General features: G+C 47.1%; 4 protein-coding genes across 4 annotated transcripts; 1 reads left to right on the top strand and 3 right to left on the bottom strand.

Moving 5' to 3' along the window:
* Positions 1–317: 317 nt before the first annotated feature.
* On the bottom strand, positions 318–892 carry PGRI_024850 (uncharacterized protein; the record flags this gene model as incomplete). Its single annotated transcript, XM_040790198.1, has 3 exons — positions 318–624; positions 714–808; positions 866–892. 3 exons carry the CDS (start codon positions 890–892, stop codon positions 318–320), a joined length of 429 nt encoding a protein of 142 aa, XP_040647151.1.
* A 3,595-nt stretch (positions 893–4,487) lies between these two features.
* On the top strand, positions 4,488–6,239 carry PGRI_024840 (MFS transporter; the record flags this gene model as incomplete). Its single annotated transcript, XM_040790197.1, has 3 exons — positions 4,488–4,736; positions 4,788–5,177; positions 5,232–6,239. The coding sequence occupies 3 exons, from the start codon at positions 4,488–4,490 to the stop codon at positions 6,237–6,239; spliced, it is 1,647 nt and encodes a 548-aa protein (XP_040647150.1).
* A 621-nt stretch (positions 6,240–6,860) lies between these two features.
* Positions 6,861–8,477, bottom strand: PGRI_024830 (Major facilitator superfamily domain, general substrate transporter; the record flags this gene model as incomplete). The annotated part of the gene is made up of 1 exon (XM_040790196.1): positions 6,861–8,477. The coding sequence occupies one exon, from the start codon at positions 8,475–8,477 to the stop codon at positions 6,861–6,863; it is 1,617 nt and encodes a 538-aa protein (XP_040647149.1).
* Positions 8,478–11,134: 2,657 nt separating this feature from the next.
* PGRI_024820 (putative acid phosphatase) lies at positions 11,135–12,478 on the bottom strand (the record flags this gene model as incomplete). The annotated part of the gene is made up of 3 exons (XM_040790195.1): positions 11,135–11,170; positions 11,220–12,233; positions 12,287–12,478. 3 exons carry the CDS (start codon positions 12,476–12,478, stop codon positions 11,135–11,137), a joined length of 1,242 nt encoding a protein of 413 aa, XP_040647148.1.
* Positions 12,479–14,687: the final 2,209 nt, after the last annotated feature.

Genomic DNA, 14,687 nt, shown 5'->3' with positions numbered 1-14,687 from the left:
AGGTGTTGTGATCACCTGATGTTACCCCGTTTGTCATGACTGCCAGTAGAGAGCTTCTCTTCTTCTCTCTCCTTCTTTTCCCCAATCATTCAGAACTATCTTGTTCTCTTGTCCTTCTAGAGTAATACTATATGATATAATATGCAGACCTTATATTAAACTGGTTCCCGATGACTAGACTTCAAAAAAGAAAGAGAGTAAAGAGGTGAACATGATGTCGAGCGCGTCTGTACTGATATGAATTCGGTGGATGAACATGGATTACAAACATGCCTCTGAACCGGTCTAGCATCACACACCCGTATCTCCCTTGTGTCTTATGCCCATACAAGGTACAAATAGTCCCCTTTACGGCCTTGATTAATATCGGTGGTGTAGTCCGTATATCCGCTTTGCCCGATGCGTGTCTTGATCTGTTCCACAGTAAGTTTGTCCTTAGTGCGAAAGAGGCCAACTCTTGTAACCGGCGTCTCCCCATTGCGCTCGGCAGTGATATACCGGTAATCATCCTTTCCCAAAGCCAAATTGTTGTAATTTCTGATCTCACTGTTTGGCATTTCAAATGATAGATGGGTGATCGCTTGTGCTTGTTCTGCGGTCCATTGTGGGTGGAGCCACACAAAGCTAAAATACGTTATTGTTTGGTACAGTACAATGCGACAAAAGACAAAAGAAGGTATGAAGATGGAAAGAGGGGGGAAGGAATCGCTTACAAGCCACCCATGCCCTTGTTGATATCCGATGGCAATCCTTGCAGCTCGGTGACTATGTCATCAGGCTGAGAATACTTCTCCTTGGAGTATATGACCTAGCACAGGTTAGCTCCAACCAGGAACGAACACTATTAGAATACAGCCATCCTTACGATCAGATTGGAAAGATACTTGGGCATATTTTATGCGGTATGACTTGGTGACGGAAAATAACCAGGGCGTGTTGAACGTTGTAGGAGGCCTGATGTTTCAATTCGGCACCCTGGCTTGAACGACCCTTTTATAACTACTGCCTTGTGGCTCCACTGGGAGGGTTATCATACATAAAAGAAGCACTAGGATCATTATGAGTGTAGCATCCATTTGCAACATGTACTACTTCCGATGAACGAACCGCAGCCAGATTGGCTGTAGCAAGACACCGCCCTAGATAACACATATTCGAAAAGGATAGGTAAGCCGCGTCAGACACTAGTCATGCTCTATCCAGAAAGGAGGGGGCCAAAATGCCTCAGCAGTCCTCATCCTGATGTATCGAGAGCACCGGGGGAAGGATTGCAATGCCACTCTATGGACCAAAGCACAAAATTCAGCCAACAAAAGCAAAGAAAAGTGGAAATAGGTAACATGGAGAAGCTGAAGTTTCGGGGAAGCTTGTCCAATTTAGTAAAAAGGAAAGAGCTGAGCCCATGCAAGCCTTGTGGCCCAACTCTGGTTCCACCAATTGTAGGTGTTAAGAGGAAGCTAGGGGCAAGAGGAAGCTAGGGGATGCGTCATGGTATGCATCTGCCCAGTAGGGTAGTAATGAGTCAGCAACAAGTGACCCTGAACGAATAGCTAGGAGCCAGGAATGGTCGATCACTCCACTCTGTTTTTATTTCTGAGGAGTCATACTTCCGGGAGGATAATTGAAAGAAGTACATGACAACGTCGAGTAGGACCTATAAAAGTTAACTTCCGTTCTCCTGCTCTCTATTTTTCTTACTCTGTTTAGGAATACCACTTTTATTTCTTCGATTGTTTCCTTGCATCCTAGGATGGGGTGGGGTCTACCTGGGAAACTGCACTCGCTGCAGCAGGCTATCACGCAGCCGGAGGCGGATGATGGTCATTATAAGCTACAGTTTGCTAGTGATGGCACATTTCAAATTACTGTTTTCTCTGATCTGCACTTTGCTGAGGGCAAGTGTTTTCTTTTCTTTAGATGGATGATATCTAACATGGATCGTGCGGATAGAGGAAGATGGAGCCGGTCCAAAAACTGATGCGAGATCTGTGGATGTCATACAGAAAGTGCTTGGATTTGAAAGTACTCAGCTGGTCGTACTCAACGGCGACCTGATATCTGGTTACGGCACTGTCGCCGATAATACGACGGGCTACTTAGATCAGATTGTCGATCCGATTGTCCAAAAGCAGCTCCCATGGGCGTCAACATACGGAAACCACGACCATCAGAAATATGCAGACACCCTGAAAACTTTCGAACGGGAGAAGACGTACAAAAACTGTCTGACTCAAAGTATGGTCCCCGGCAGCCCTGGCGATGACGATGTGGGAGTGTCAAATTACTATTTACCCGTGTATGCGGCGGAGGGATCGCAGACTGTGCCCGAAGTCATTTTGTGGTTTTTTGATAGTAGGGGCGGAGATTACAAAAACAGCACAGGAAGGCAGGACTGGATTCACCCGTCGGTGAGTTCATACCACCATCATTGCCTCATCCATTGTTTGCCAACTAACTGTCTGAACAGGTTGTAACATGGTTCAAACATACGAATGCTAATCTCACTAATCACTATGGGACGGTCATCCCATCACTTGCATTCTTTCATATCCCCATTTCCTCAGCGTATCACTTTCAGAATAAACCCAGCGTGAATCCAAGCAAGGAACCAGGTCAAAACGGGGAGAAAGTTACATGGCAAGGTGGAATGTATGATAAGAAAATCCACGATGTGGAGTTCATGAAAGCTTTGGTGGAAACCGATGGGTTGCTGGCTACATTTAGTGGCCATGATCACGACAATGACTGGTGAGATTGAAGCCTCTTCTATGTTGGCATCATAGTGGTCAAATGCTAACTTCTCATCCACTACAGGTGTTTCAAATGGAGTGCTGGTCTCCCAGACCAGGACGTGCGTGGAAATGGTGTGAATGTCTGCTACGGGCGCCATTCGGGATATGGAGGATATGGGGATTTGGCTCGCGGCGGACGCCACATTGTGTTGAACAAGGACACTCTTAACAAGGAAGTAGTGACTTGGGTTCGACTGGAAGACGGATGGATTACTGAAAATGTGACATTGAATGCCACCTACGGGCAAGATGAGTATCATCCTAATTCGTTGCATTGGGGCCTCAAAAGGAATGAGGTTGAAAGTTTGGGTAATGGACTTGCCCCGAGTATCTCTTCGGCTTTGTTCTTTCTGTTTCTGGTATTTTATTTTCCACTCAGATTATGGAATTGATTGATTCAGCGACCAGTACAATGTCTACTACAAAGCTGCGGTGTTCTTACCAATCCCTGTATAATTGTGCGTACTTAACTAAATTTACTATTCATGGCATTAACGACCTTTCTCAATACTAATTGGGCTTCCATAATATATGTACTAGACTTCCGCAAAGCCCACAAAGCCCAAAACCCAACCCAACTCGCAAGTGGCCTGGGGTTTGAGCCTGGTCCTTAGGCCTATAGGTGGACTATAGGGGCCCAATGGGCCCTAAATAATACAAATAGGCCAAGAATTCAAGTGCCAAGTAAAGTTGAACCTCCTTGTTGTGTTTTTTTAATTACGCTTCGTTTTGCTCCCGTTTCTAAGCCTTATCCCTAAGGTAATATTCTATCTATTTAGTTAGTTGATTGAAAGTCAATCATAAGTTAGTTCTCGATATCACGTTTAAAAACGCGAAAAAAAAACGCGGTTATTAAAGAAACTGAAACCCACAGAGGTCACTATAAGGTGGTAGTACTCCCATCTAAATCTGAAATATATACTAATATAGTTAGCAGATTTGGATCTGGCGCGTACTTAGGTAGGTAAAATTCATTGATAATATAAGCAAGCTTGGCGGCCCTGGGAGTTGTAACCGCGATCAGGCGGTGCACGTGACTAATATGCCGAATACCCGATAATAGACACCTGAGGCTTCAAGTGGAACCACAGGATACCACGTTTCAGGCTTCTCTCCGCATGGAAACTGCCCTAACCTGCCCTAATGACAACTGAAGACGGGTCAGGCCGCCATATTCACGAAAATTTGTGATAAAGAGAGGGGCATATGGGGTCTAACCAGGGGCCACCTTCGTGTCAAGCTTTAACTATCAACCAATCACTATGCTCAATGTTGCAAATTGGAGAGATGGTGGGTTTTCTTCCAACGGTGTTAAGGCACTTTCTGCTTTATCCCCGTTCGCAACGATTGAAATATGCTATTTGCCTGATGTTTTTTTTTCTGCTTATCAATTTGGTATTAAAAAAATGCTCCCCGCTGTTGCAAACTAGTTCCTTCTCTAGAGATTCAGTCTCGCGTGCCCATTTAGTTAGCCTCCCAGAAAGAGGTGTTCAATTCTTTCGCCCAGTTACTATCGAGTGGTTCTCTATATGAGCAACGATAATGTCAGACCGTAAAGAATCCGGCTCGACCAGATCACGGTCGACATCAATATCCAGTACTGATTCCGAGTCGCGGGCATCAAGAACACAGTCACGATCTCACAGCTTGACTGGTTCTCTGAGGTCGAGGTTGCGGTCTTTGTCAAATCCAGGAATGACCCAGGTGGATCGAGTTTATTCGGGGCGACATCTCAATGACCAGTCAGTATACCATAGTGACGATGAGTCCAACCATAGTGAATCGTCCATCGAAAACAGGCATGAGCCCGACACTGTTCAGGAAGTGCGGAATGGGATTGTGAACGAGCGCGATCTGGATCTAGAAAAAGCCGACGTTCCACAGGCCGAACTTGAAAAATCGAGGACGGCAAAGTCAAATCGGTCTCGGCACGACCCAAAACTGGTAGGTTGTTCCATGTTCCTAAACCTGCACTCGGTATTAACACTGGTACAGGTAAAATGGGATGGCCCTGAAGACCCCGAAAATCCGAAAAACTGGACCAACAGGAAGAAATGGGCTGCTACCATTACCGTGTCACTATTCACATTCATCTCGCCGGTGTCTTCGTCGATGGTTGCACCGGCACTGCCATCACTAGCAGCGGATCTTAAAGTCACGGATGAGGTAGTCTCACAACTTATGCTCTCAATCTTCGTTCTGGCCTACGCTGTTGGCCCATTATTCCTCGGGCCACTGTCAGAGATATACGGCCGAACCGTCGTGCTGCAGCTCTCCAACCTCTTCTTCCTAGTTTTCAACATAGGGTGTGCCGTATCACAAACGAAAGTCCAAATGATTGTCTGCCGATTCTTTGCTGGACTAGGAGGCAGTGCCCCACTAGCAGTAAGCCAAGCCGCAAAAATCCCCTAATAAAAGCTTATATCTAACCACATCTAGATCGGCGGCGGTGTCCTATCAGATTGCTTCCGGGCTGAAGAGCGTGGAAAAGGAATCGCAATCTACAGTCTCGCACCACTCCTAGGCCCAGCCCTGGGCCCCATAGCAGGAGGCTTCATCGCCGAAAACACAACCTGGCGCTGGGTGTTCTATTCGACCTCAATAACCGACGCCCTGGTCCAAGTAATGGGCCTCTTCTTCCTACGCGAGAGCTACGGCCCGAAAATCCTCCTCGACCGTGCAGTCCGTCTGCGTAAAGAAACAGGCGACGAATCCTATCAAACAGAAGCAGAGCGCCAAAATAAGACCCTGCCCGAAGTCCTACGTAGCTCACTCATTCGTCCCTTCCGCCTCCTCCTCACCCAGCCAATCGTGCAAGTCCTAGCCCTATTCATGGCCTACATCTATGGAATCATGTACCTCGTCCTCTCAACATTCCCTACCCTCTGGACAAGCCCAAATTACTACAACGAATCAACCGGTATCGGAGGCCTGAACTATATTTCTCTCGGACTAGGCTTCTGGCTCGGCTCCCAGATCTGTGCCCCACTCAACGACCGCATCTATCGGCGTCTCAAGGCCCGCAACGACGGCGTCGGAAAACCGGAGTTCCGCGTCCCACTGCTCTTCGTCGGCGCTTTCTTTATCCCCACTGGTTTGTTCATCTACGGCTGGACCGCCCAGTACCACTGCCATTGGATCGCGCCGAATATCGGCGCTGTACTGTTTGGTACTGGCAATATTATTGCCTTCCAGTGCATCCAAACTTATATGGTTGATACGTATACGCGGTTTGCGGCTAGTGCGCTTGCTGCTGGTGCATTTCTGCGCTCGATAGCTGGGTTCGGCTTCCCACTTTTTGCACCGTATATGTATATTGCTTTAGAATATGGGTGGGGGAATAGTTTGTTGGCGTTTGTAGCTATTGTCATCGGTGTGCCTGCACCGGTGTTTTTGTGGAAGTTCGGGGAGAAGTTGAGGAAAAAGAGTCCATTTGCGGCCGGCTAGGTCACTGCCGAATTAGTATTAGCATGCTGAGATGGAATTGTTAATTGGTTAATTAGTATATTTAACTTCTTCAGGAAACTTCTGTTAAGCAGCTATGGCGAGTATAGTTTTTCGGCATGTGCCCTCGGTCACGCATGCCTCGGCTCTCCGGGTTCGGGTTACGATGTTATTACAAGTTCTTACGGGGCTGGGTTGCACAGGTCAAATTATGCCAGAGCACATGCAGATTTTATTTGTCTCTCCGACGATCTGCAGGGGCTTCCAAGGTTCCACGTAATTAAGGATTACAATCCAGATAAATCACATCGTACACATGGTTGACCAAAATGGAATGCCTTGAGCAAGAAGGCGCAGTGGAGATCAGGAATCTAGATCCATTACAATGTTTCGATAGGAAGAGATATTGATAGTGGTAAAAAGTATGTATTTAGATCAAAGGAAATATAGAGAAAATAAATAGAGATCGCAAAACAGACTACCTACATACTAGTCTGCTCGCTTTCCCGTTAGACGGGGGGGGGGTATAGGGAATCTATGGTCACATGATAATGAGATCCGAGACAAATTAATCCGATTCGCTTCGCGAATGTCAGTCGACATGAAGGGCAACGGTTGGAGTATTTACTCGTGCTTGACCTCGCTGTGCTTGGTCTCATCGCTGCTGCTCATGGCATTCTCAGCCTTCTCAGCCTCGGAGTTGACACGGAGGTCAGGAATATCGAGACCCAGCTCGGCCTGCATCTGGGTAATCTGGGCAATGGAGAGCTTGGGCATCTGCTGTGCGACCTGGTAGGGCCACTTGCCCTCAACGTGGGCCTTGGCGAAGATGATATCAACTTCCTCGAGATCACGACCGGCGGTCTCACAGTAGAAGAACCAGGCGAAGGGAATAGCGATGAAGTTGACAAGCGCGAAGAAGAGGTAGATACCCCAGTCGGACTGGTTGGAGAACACAGGAGTGAACATGACGACGGCGAAGTTGGTGATCCAGTTCATGCAGGTGGAAGCGGAGGCGGCCTTGGTACGGGTGCGGAGGGGGTTGATCTCGGGGGGGTAGATCCAGGGCAGAGGTAGCGTAGTAAAGGCGAAGAAGCAGATGAACAAGAAGATACCGACGATGGCACCCTTGGCGTTCTGTGCGTTTGAGTCGATGAGACATCCCATAGTGATGATGAAACTGAGACCCTGTCCGAGGAAACCAATCAAGAATAGGTTACGGCGACCGACCCTCTCAATCATGAAGAAGGATGGGATAGTGGCAAGAGCGTAGACAGTGGCGAAAACACCTCCGAGAACGAGGGGGAGCTTGCCTTCCATGTGCAAGTTCTGTTGGAAGAGGAGAGTGGAGTAGTAGATAGCGGCGTTGCAACCAGTGAATTGCTGGAAGAATTGTCCAGAGCAACCGATCATCATACGCTGGAAGTGCTGAGTCTTACCGCCAGTGAATAGAATACCCCAGCTGCTGGACTCAACATTCTCCATAGCCTTAAGATCAGCCTTCATAAGGTTGAAATCGGCAAGCACATCCTCCGCATCGATCGAACTACCGTTGAGGTCGGCGAGAACCTGAAGGGCCTCCTGGTCATGGCCTTGCATGACAAACCAACGAGGCGACTCGGGGAGCATGAGAGCTCCGCCAGTGACGAGGATAGCGAACATAATCTGGAAGGCGACGGGGAACCGCCACTGGACGGAGCTGTCGACATAAGAGAGACCGAAATCGAGCCAGTAAGCGATGAAGGTACCGACGGCGATGATAGCACCCTCGAAGCAGACGAGGAAACCACGGTTGTGAGCACGCGAACACTCAGACTGCCAGACAGGAATAGTAGCGGTGTCCATGCCGTTTCCAAGACCGGAAATGACACGTCCGATAACGAACTGGCCCAGTCCCCAGTGAGGTCCGAACGCAGCAGTAGAGATGACAGTACCGAGGATCATGAGAAGACCACCGGCGACAAGGAGAGGAGTGCGGCCAATACGTTGACCGTAGGCCATTGTGAAGATAGCACCGAAGAAGCAACCGAGTTCGTAACAGGCAGTGACAGCACCACGGAGGACGGCGACATGTTCGGAGTCACCATGGAGAGCGGGGAATTCAGAAGTAAACTGGTCACCAGAAATGATACCAGACATCAAACCCTGATCATAACCAAAAAGGGAGAATCCAACGACGGATGTAAATGTAATGGCGATATGGAGCTTCTTGCCCCGTAAGCCGGAGGTTGTGGTCCACATGATGAACGTCCTCTATTAGATGAAGGGAGGAAAAGACCAAAGCGACATGGGGAGGAAAAGAAAGCTCAGACAAAGGATATTTCCGTAGCCTTATATGCATTCAGTCCCCATGTCTACTTTGCCAAGCAGAAAAAAAAAAAAGTTTGGAGAGTGACATCGGCGGCGCCTTCACATTGGATAGGCAAGTCTCGCGACCCGCCGTGGGGGCCAAGTGAAGCCAAGTAGCAACAAGTAGGGGCCAAGGGGCCATATTAGTGGAGTTGCGGGGATGCGACAAGAAAGTCTCGCGGTGTTTGCCAAGTACAAGCGGCTTAGGTTTACCGTTTTTGGCCTTAGTATATTAAACCGCGCTAATCTGACTACAGTTGTAGGTCGCCTAAAAGATATACTGTATAGTCCCTTTTCTGTTTGTTTCATCTGTGGATCGAATTAATTTCTGGGGGTTTGTTAAAAGCGCGAGTTTGTTGTCCGGAAAGGGAATCTTATCCGACCCTCCACAGACTGTAACCCATGGGGAAGAGGAAATTGGGGGTGGGTCAGGGGCCGAGGGTCTTCGAATGGTCTTTTAGCAAATCCTTTGTTTTTTTCTTTTTTTTTGCTTTTTCTTTTTCTTTTTTTTTTTCTTTACATTTTCTCCTTTTTTCACTTTTTTTTTCATAGTCCCGTGCCGATTGGTTTCCCCCGAATATTACGTATTAAAGATCTCGTTTCAGTTGCCTTTTTACTTCCGAATCTCGCCATGCCCGATGCCCCGGTTACGGCGAGTACAAAGTACAGTAATTTCCCGGGGTTGTGTGGGATGGGAGTGCCGTCTTCAGCAATGATCATCGGGCTCACGAGACATATATTGTGATTTGAACTTGTGTATAGCATAAAATCTGATGTCTACAAAGGTCACCTTGATATCTCCGGTTTCTTTATAAAATCTCACGGAATATATTTCTCACCCGATGCCGAAAAACCTCGGGAAAAGATCCGGGAAATATTCGGATTCTCAGATGTTTTAACGTCAAAAGAAGCCAAAGAAGTTCGGGAAGTCCCAAAGTGGATCCTTTGCCAAGATAATATTCCGTTTTAGGAAATGATGAACCCCCTCATTGTCCCCCTCAAAAAGAGAGTCCAGTAAGCAAGTCACCTTCCAAGCCTTCAACCTTGGAAATTGGCTTGCTTACTTGACTCAAGCATACCAAGGCCTCCCAAGATTTCTTCTTTCACCTTTCCAAGAAAGTATATAATGAAAAGCATTTGAGAATACCTTGGCCATATATTAGGAAAAGTGAAGAGGAAAAGAAAAGACATTCGGTCCCACATGAGATCCCGGGTAAATACTAAAAGGCAATTTGGAAGCGGGCATTGCCGGACAATTCACCTCCGGCCTAGTAAAATTTCTGCTTTCGGAAATGAAAACGGAAACTAGATTGGTAGACGGATGTGCAACATATATACATAAGTCTAGATTAAATTTTTTTTCCTTGTAGCCCAATAAGATAATTCTCCGAGTTGTGCATATGAACAGACAATCCTCGGTACCTTCCCGAATAAGAACATGCGGTCCGCGATGATGCCATATTCGATATCTATCGGTATATCGCTTAGGGCTCCTTTTGCGGTTGTTGCTTGAGAGGTCTCGTAATTTGCGGGACGAGGCTTGCAGATCACGGCAAAGCCGTTCAGAGTCAAAGCGACACCCTCCAAACGTCATCTAGAAAGCCTCAATCCGCCTCGTGGCGCTCCTAGGGTCTTGGCGTCCCCTCGAGTTCTTGATAACCGTTGGAAATCCTGGAATTGGTTGCCATTTGGCAAGGATTCGTACTGGGATCTGAGAGAATTACTTGGGATTCATTCCCACCGCTAATTGGTCTGTGGAAATACCATCTCCGTTGAGGTTTAGCGGATGTAAAACTAAGTATACCTGTTAACCGAGTAGTTCAAGCTATAGCAGTAAATGTCTCTATAATTGGGTGTTGCTCAGATATTGCTGAGATAGAAGCTTGATGATTCAACCTTTTCAATCTTGGTCAATATGACGGGGAAATCTCAGCACACCGAATTTTCAGATAGGCTACACGATTTCAATAAGAGAGAGAGAGAAGCGTTTAGCACCATCCAAACAGACTTTCTGTCGACACTACGTGAATCTTACTCTACAAATATTATCTGAAAGCTAGAGAAAAACAAGAGTAAAAGCAGAGCATTCTGGGCATAACTTGTTTGTATAATGCATCTACCACGAGTGACCTATATACGCCCAAGAACTGGCTAATGGACAGCAGAAATGGAGAAGGGAAACTCCGAGCTCATGTAGCAAATAAGGTGCTACATGAAAATGCATTTGTTTGATTGGCTATTAATCCATCTGGAATTTCCATTTTCCAAAAGTCTGGGCATCAAGGTGGAGCAATATGTAGTTCGACTGTGGAGATATATATTTCGTGGGGTAGAGATAAACTGGGGATGTCCCCATACTCATCGACATTGTAGTCTGTGCGGATCTAGTCCGGAAGAATCATCCGGCACATCTACAATAGTTTGCTGAAAAGTCGAGGAACCATTTTTAAGAGACCGTAGCTTTCAATCAATTTCTATAGGCAATAACAACTACGTATGTTCACACCTCACACGGCAGGGGCATTACACTATATATAAAAATCATTGGTTCAGCCGGTGATACCAGACTCCTCCTTACCATGCTTCTGTAAATCATTAGTCTAGAACTATCAAGGGGAGTAGAGGAATGCTTACCAGAGTTCGGTGGTACTTGATGCCGACGTTGTTTCCAGTCGTTGCGTCATACGGCACAGGGCTGGTGTAGTTGTAGGTAGGGTGAAGACCATGGTAAGTCTTTTTCACAACCTCGGCAATACCATGGCCAGCAGAGCACTTGCCCTTAGTGGCAGGGATGGCCCACTTAGAGGAATAGTGCTTTTTGGATAGAGGGCCAGGATAAGTCTGGTTGATATAGGCTTTGCTGGTATCAACTTTCCAGTTGACATAGCCGGTCTTGTCGGCGATTAACTTCAGCAGGTTGGCGCCACAGTCCCAGCGGCCAAGAGAGGGCAGACCCCAGTTAGCGGACAGCGATGCAATGATTGAATAGTGTGTGTAGAAAGTGTCGTCCGTGGTGCCCTTCAGGTGCTTCGGGATAGCACCGCCAACCAGGAAGGTGAAGACGCGGTTGGGGTAGGAGTAGTTGCCCCCCTCATCAAAGGTGACCAATACCAGACTGTTATTAGTGAAGTGCTGATTCTTCAGCAGGGGAGGGAGGAAACGAGCGACCCAGTCACCGGCCACAGTGATGTTGGTGTCATGAGCGTCGTTGGTCATATTCGGTGTGATAAACATATGTTGGGGAAGGCTGCGGTGTGCCAGGTCCTCGTAGAAAGTGGTAAAGTTTTTGATCTGACGCGGGCGCACGGCGTCTTTGGTAACCGAGTCATACAGAGCTAGAGGGTTGTGCCTGCGCACATACTGATTCGGACCGCGGAGGGGGTACCGCATACCCTGGTAGCCGGCATGCGGCATGTCCTCTTGGTACTCACCCCAAGCGATGTGTTTGGTGTCAAACAAATCGGCAATGGTTGAGACATTGGCTGGGATCTGTATGTAGTCGTCATTGTCCATACCAAAGGTATCGCCTCCGGCGGAGGCACAGTAGTTAGGTTCCGAGGGGTGAGTGACTGCATAGTAGTTGGTTAGGAGAATACCCTCCTTAGCTAGCTTGGACAGGTTCGCATCCAAAGCAGCGGTTTTGAAGTCCTGCAAAGAGGTAAACAAGTGGTTATAGTTATTCATCTAAGGGGAAAACCCACTGTGTTCTCGAGCCAGATATTCACGAAGCGATCAAAAGCCAACCCCTTTACGTTTGACACGGGAGAGTAAGGCAGAACAGTAGCGCGAGCCGCATCGATCTCAGACTGGGTTGGGTTCTTTTCAGTGGTAGTCTTGCCCGCGACCAGGGCCAGGGCCCCGACGAACACAAGCAGAGCTTGTTTGGCGAACATATCTGGGATCGCGATAGCAGTAATGAGAAAGGAAACAGATGAGGAGATTGGGCGACAGGAGATATTATATTCAAGCTAGCCTTGGAGGCATGGCATTCCCCTCATCAGCTGGAAGAATCCCGCTATGTTAGACGGCACTAGCCAATACCACGTTGTGGTCGATGCAGGGTTAACTGGCTGCATCTCCAAGCCCTTTGTCCCAAAGAGCCAAGGTTTGAACTGAAAATCATCTGGATTGATGTGAATTAGAGCATTGAGTTGGTTTAATTGGATAGTGGACCGGGTACCTTGTCCTTACACGTTGTTGCCGTCCGTGCCCTAACTGGTCACTGGGCCAAGCAGATGACCACTCCGCTTCTACCAAATATATATTAGAATAAGCCCTACGGAGCGGAGATATATTAATTGATATATGATGTATTCAAGGTTTTAGCTTACACATTGCTTACCTTGTCTTGGCGTCTTATTTTGAGACTTGAGCCTTGTATATATCTCTGCATTACAATACATGCTATCACACCTTAGTTAGAGCTCCCTCGTTTTTACTTGTTCACAAATAGCAGTTCGCAAATGGGTTGGATTATTTGATCAGGGGCTTGCTGTGCCATCTCTTCAAGGATAATCCTACCCGCTTCTTCTTTCTCTTCTCCCCTTTCATATTTCGAATTGACCTCTTTGTCTACAGACCTGGCATCACTCTGTGTTTTTATTCTGAAAGCTAAGTAGTAGACTCATCAAGTATAGCACTATATGGACTTGCTTTGAACACTAGGTTATTTTATGCTATTTACTTTAGGTCTCAAGGCCAGGCCTGTTTGTTGATGGATGTTTCTAATTACAGCAGCGCTTCTTATCCACCTCCCTTGATTCGCCACGACTTTCTATGGTTATATTTATGCAGGTAACAAAGGAAGTGAAACAAATTGAACAAAGCTTTTTCCCGTCTGTGGAGGGGGGGCATACTACCTGCACATACAATATAGCAGGCTTGGAAGAAGGCAATTGCCTCGAGTTGATGGCATATCTTCCTAACACTTTTTTTCTGATAACACATGGATATTTCGGAATAAAAGCCGTACGGAGTACATAGTAGGTACCTCCATACTACAATATAGGTGAATCAGGTACTACCTAAATAGTACTAGTTGCCAAGGCTGACCAATACGCGGGAAATCAAGGTTGGAACCTTCTAGGAAGGCGGGCCGACGCGAGGCCCGAGCACGGTCTTGCAGGTGATGGATCCAACTGGGTTTCAATAGTTCACTTTCAGCTCGAGTGAGATTAAATTAGGAATTTTGAGGAAGTAGATCTGTACCATAAGAGAACATCCACGCCAAGCCACATTGCATTCAGCCATGCATCGAACGAAACGGTGAACCTTGCATAGCGAGTGTTTTGACTAATCCAGGTCGTCTGATTGCCTTTCCGAATGCCTCCCAGCATATGTTACGGAGTACAGCCATTTGAGCTATGTGATAAGGGAAAACTCGATCACCTCAAGATCCTTGTCATGCTTTTGGTTGATCGGCACATTCCGATTCTGTCAACCGCCAATGTTCATCCGCAGTAGAGAGACTGACGTGGCACAGAGGTGAAAAAGTTGTCCTTGCTGGAGGCTGTTCCGCTTGAAATATTTGGAATTATCACTGGGAGGTTGACTTTCCCCCCAGCTGGAAAGAATTATTGGTCGCGGGACAGAGTCTGATGCCTGAACGGTGAACCATCGATGATGATATGATCTGTGACCTGGAAGAGGCAAGTTCATCTCGAGTAACAATTTAGGAGAAAGAGCAAACTATATACAAACGTTTGAAGACACCAGCAACTGCTGAACGGCATACATAATTGAACAATATCTTTAGGTATATCGCTAGTCTTGACTTCTTCGATAAAACTGCTTCTGATGCAGCTGATATTTCCCTATGAGTTCAGGCGCCGACCGCAGTAATTATGCAGGCGCTAAGTCCACAACGTGCCAATACCCCTACCCCTCTTCGGCACTCGATAATGTCACATTTCATTCTCACAAGTATCTAAACAGCCACCAATCTCCTCGGTATACCCAGATACAACACTTCATGCCTCCCAGGAAAGTGATATATCACATTAGGTAAGGATCGGCACACTCCTACCTATGTAGGGGTATAGGTGCCCACGCTTCAGCCCTAGTTCAGCTCCCCCGAAGTGATCAGTCAGTTAACACCTTGGA

This window comes from Penicillium griseofulvum (genome assembly GCF_001561935.1).
Source record: "Penicillium griseofulvum strain PG3 chromosome Unknown contig_80, whole genome shotgun sequence".
Lineage (NCBI taxonomy): Eukaryota > Fungi > Ascomycota > Eurotiomycetes > Eurotiales > Aspergillaceae > Penicillium > Penicillium griseofulvum.
Note: the sequence above shows the minus strand (reverse complement) of the source record. Positions and strands in the feature narration are given on the sequence as shown.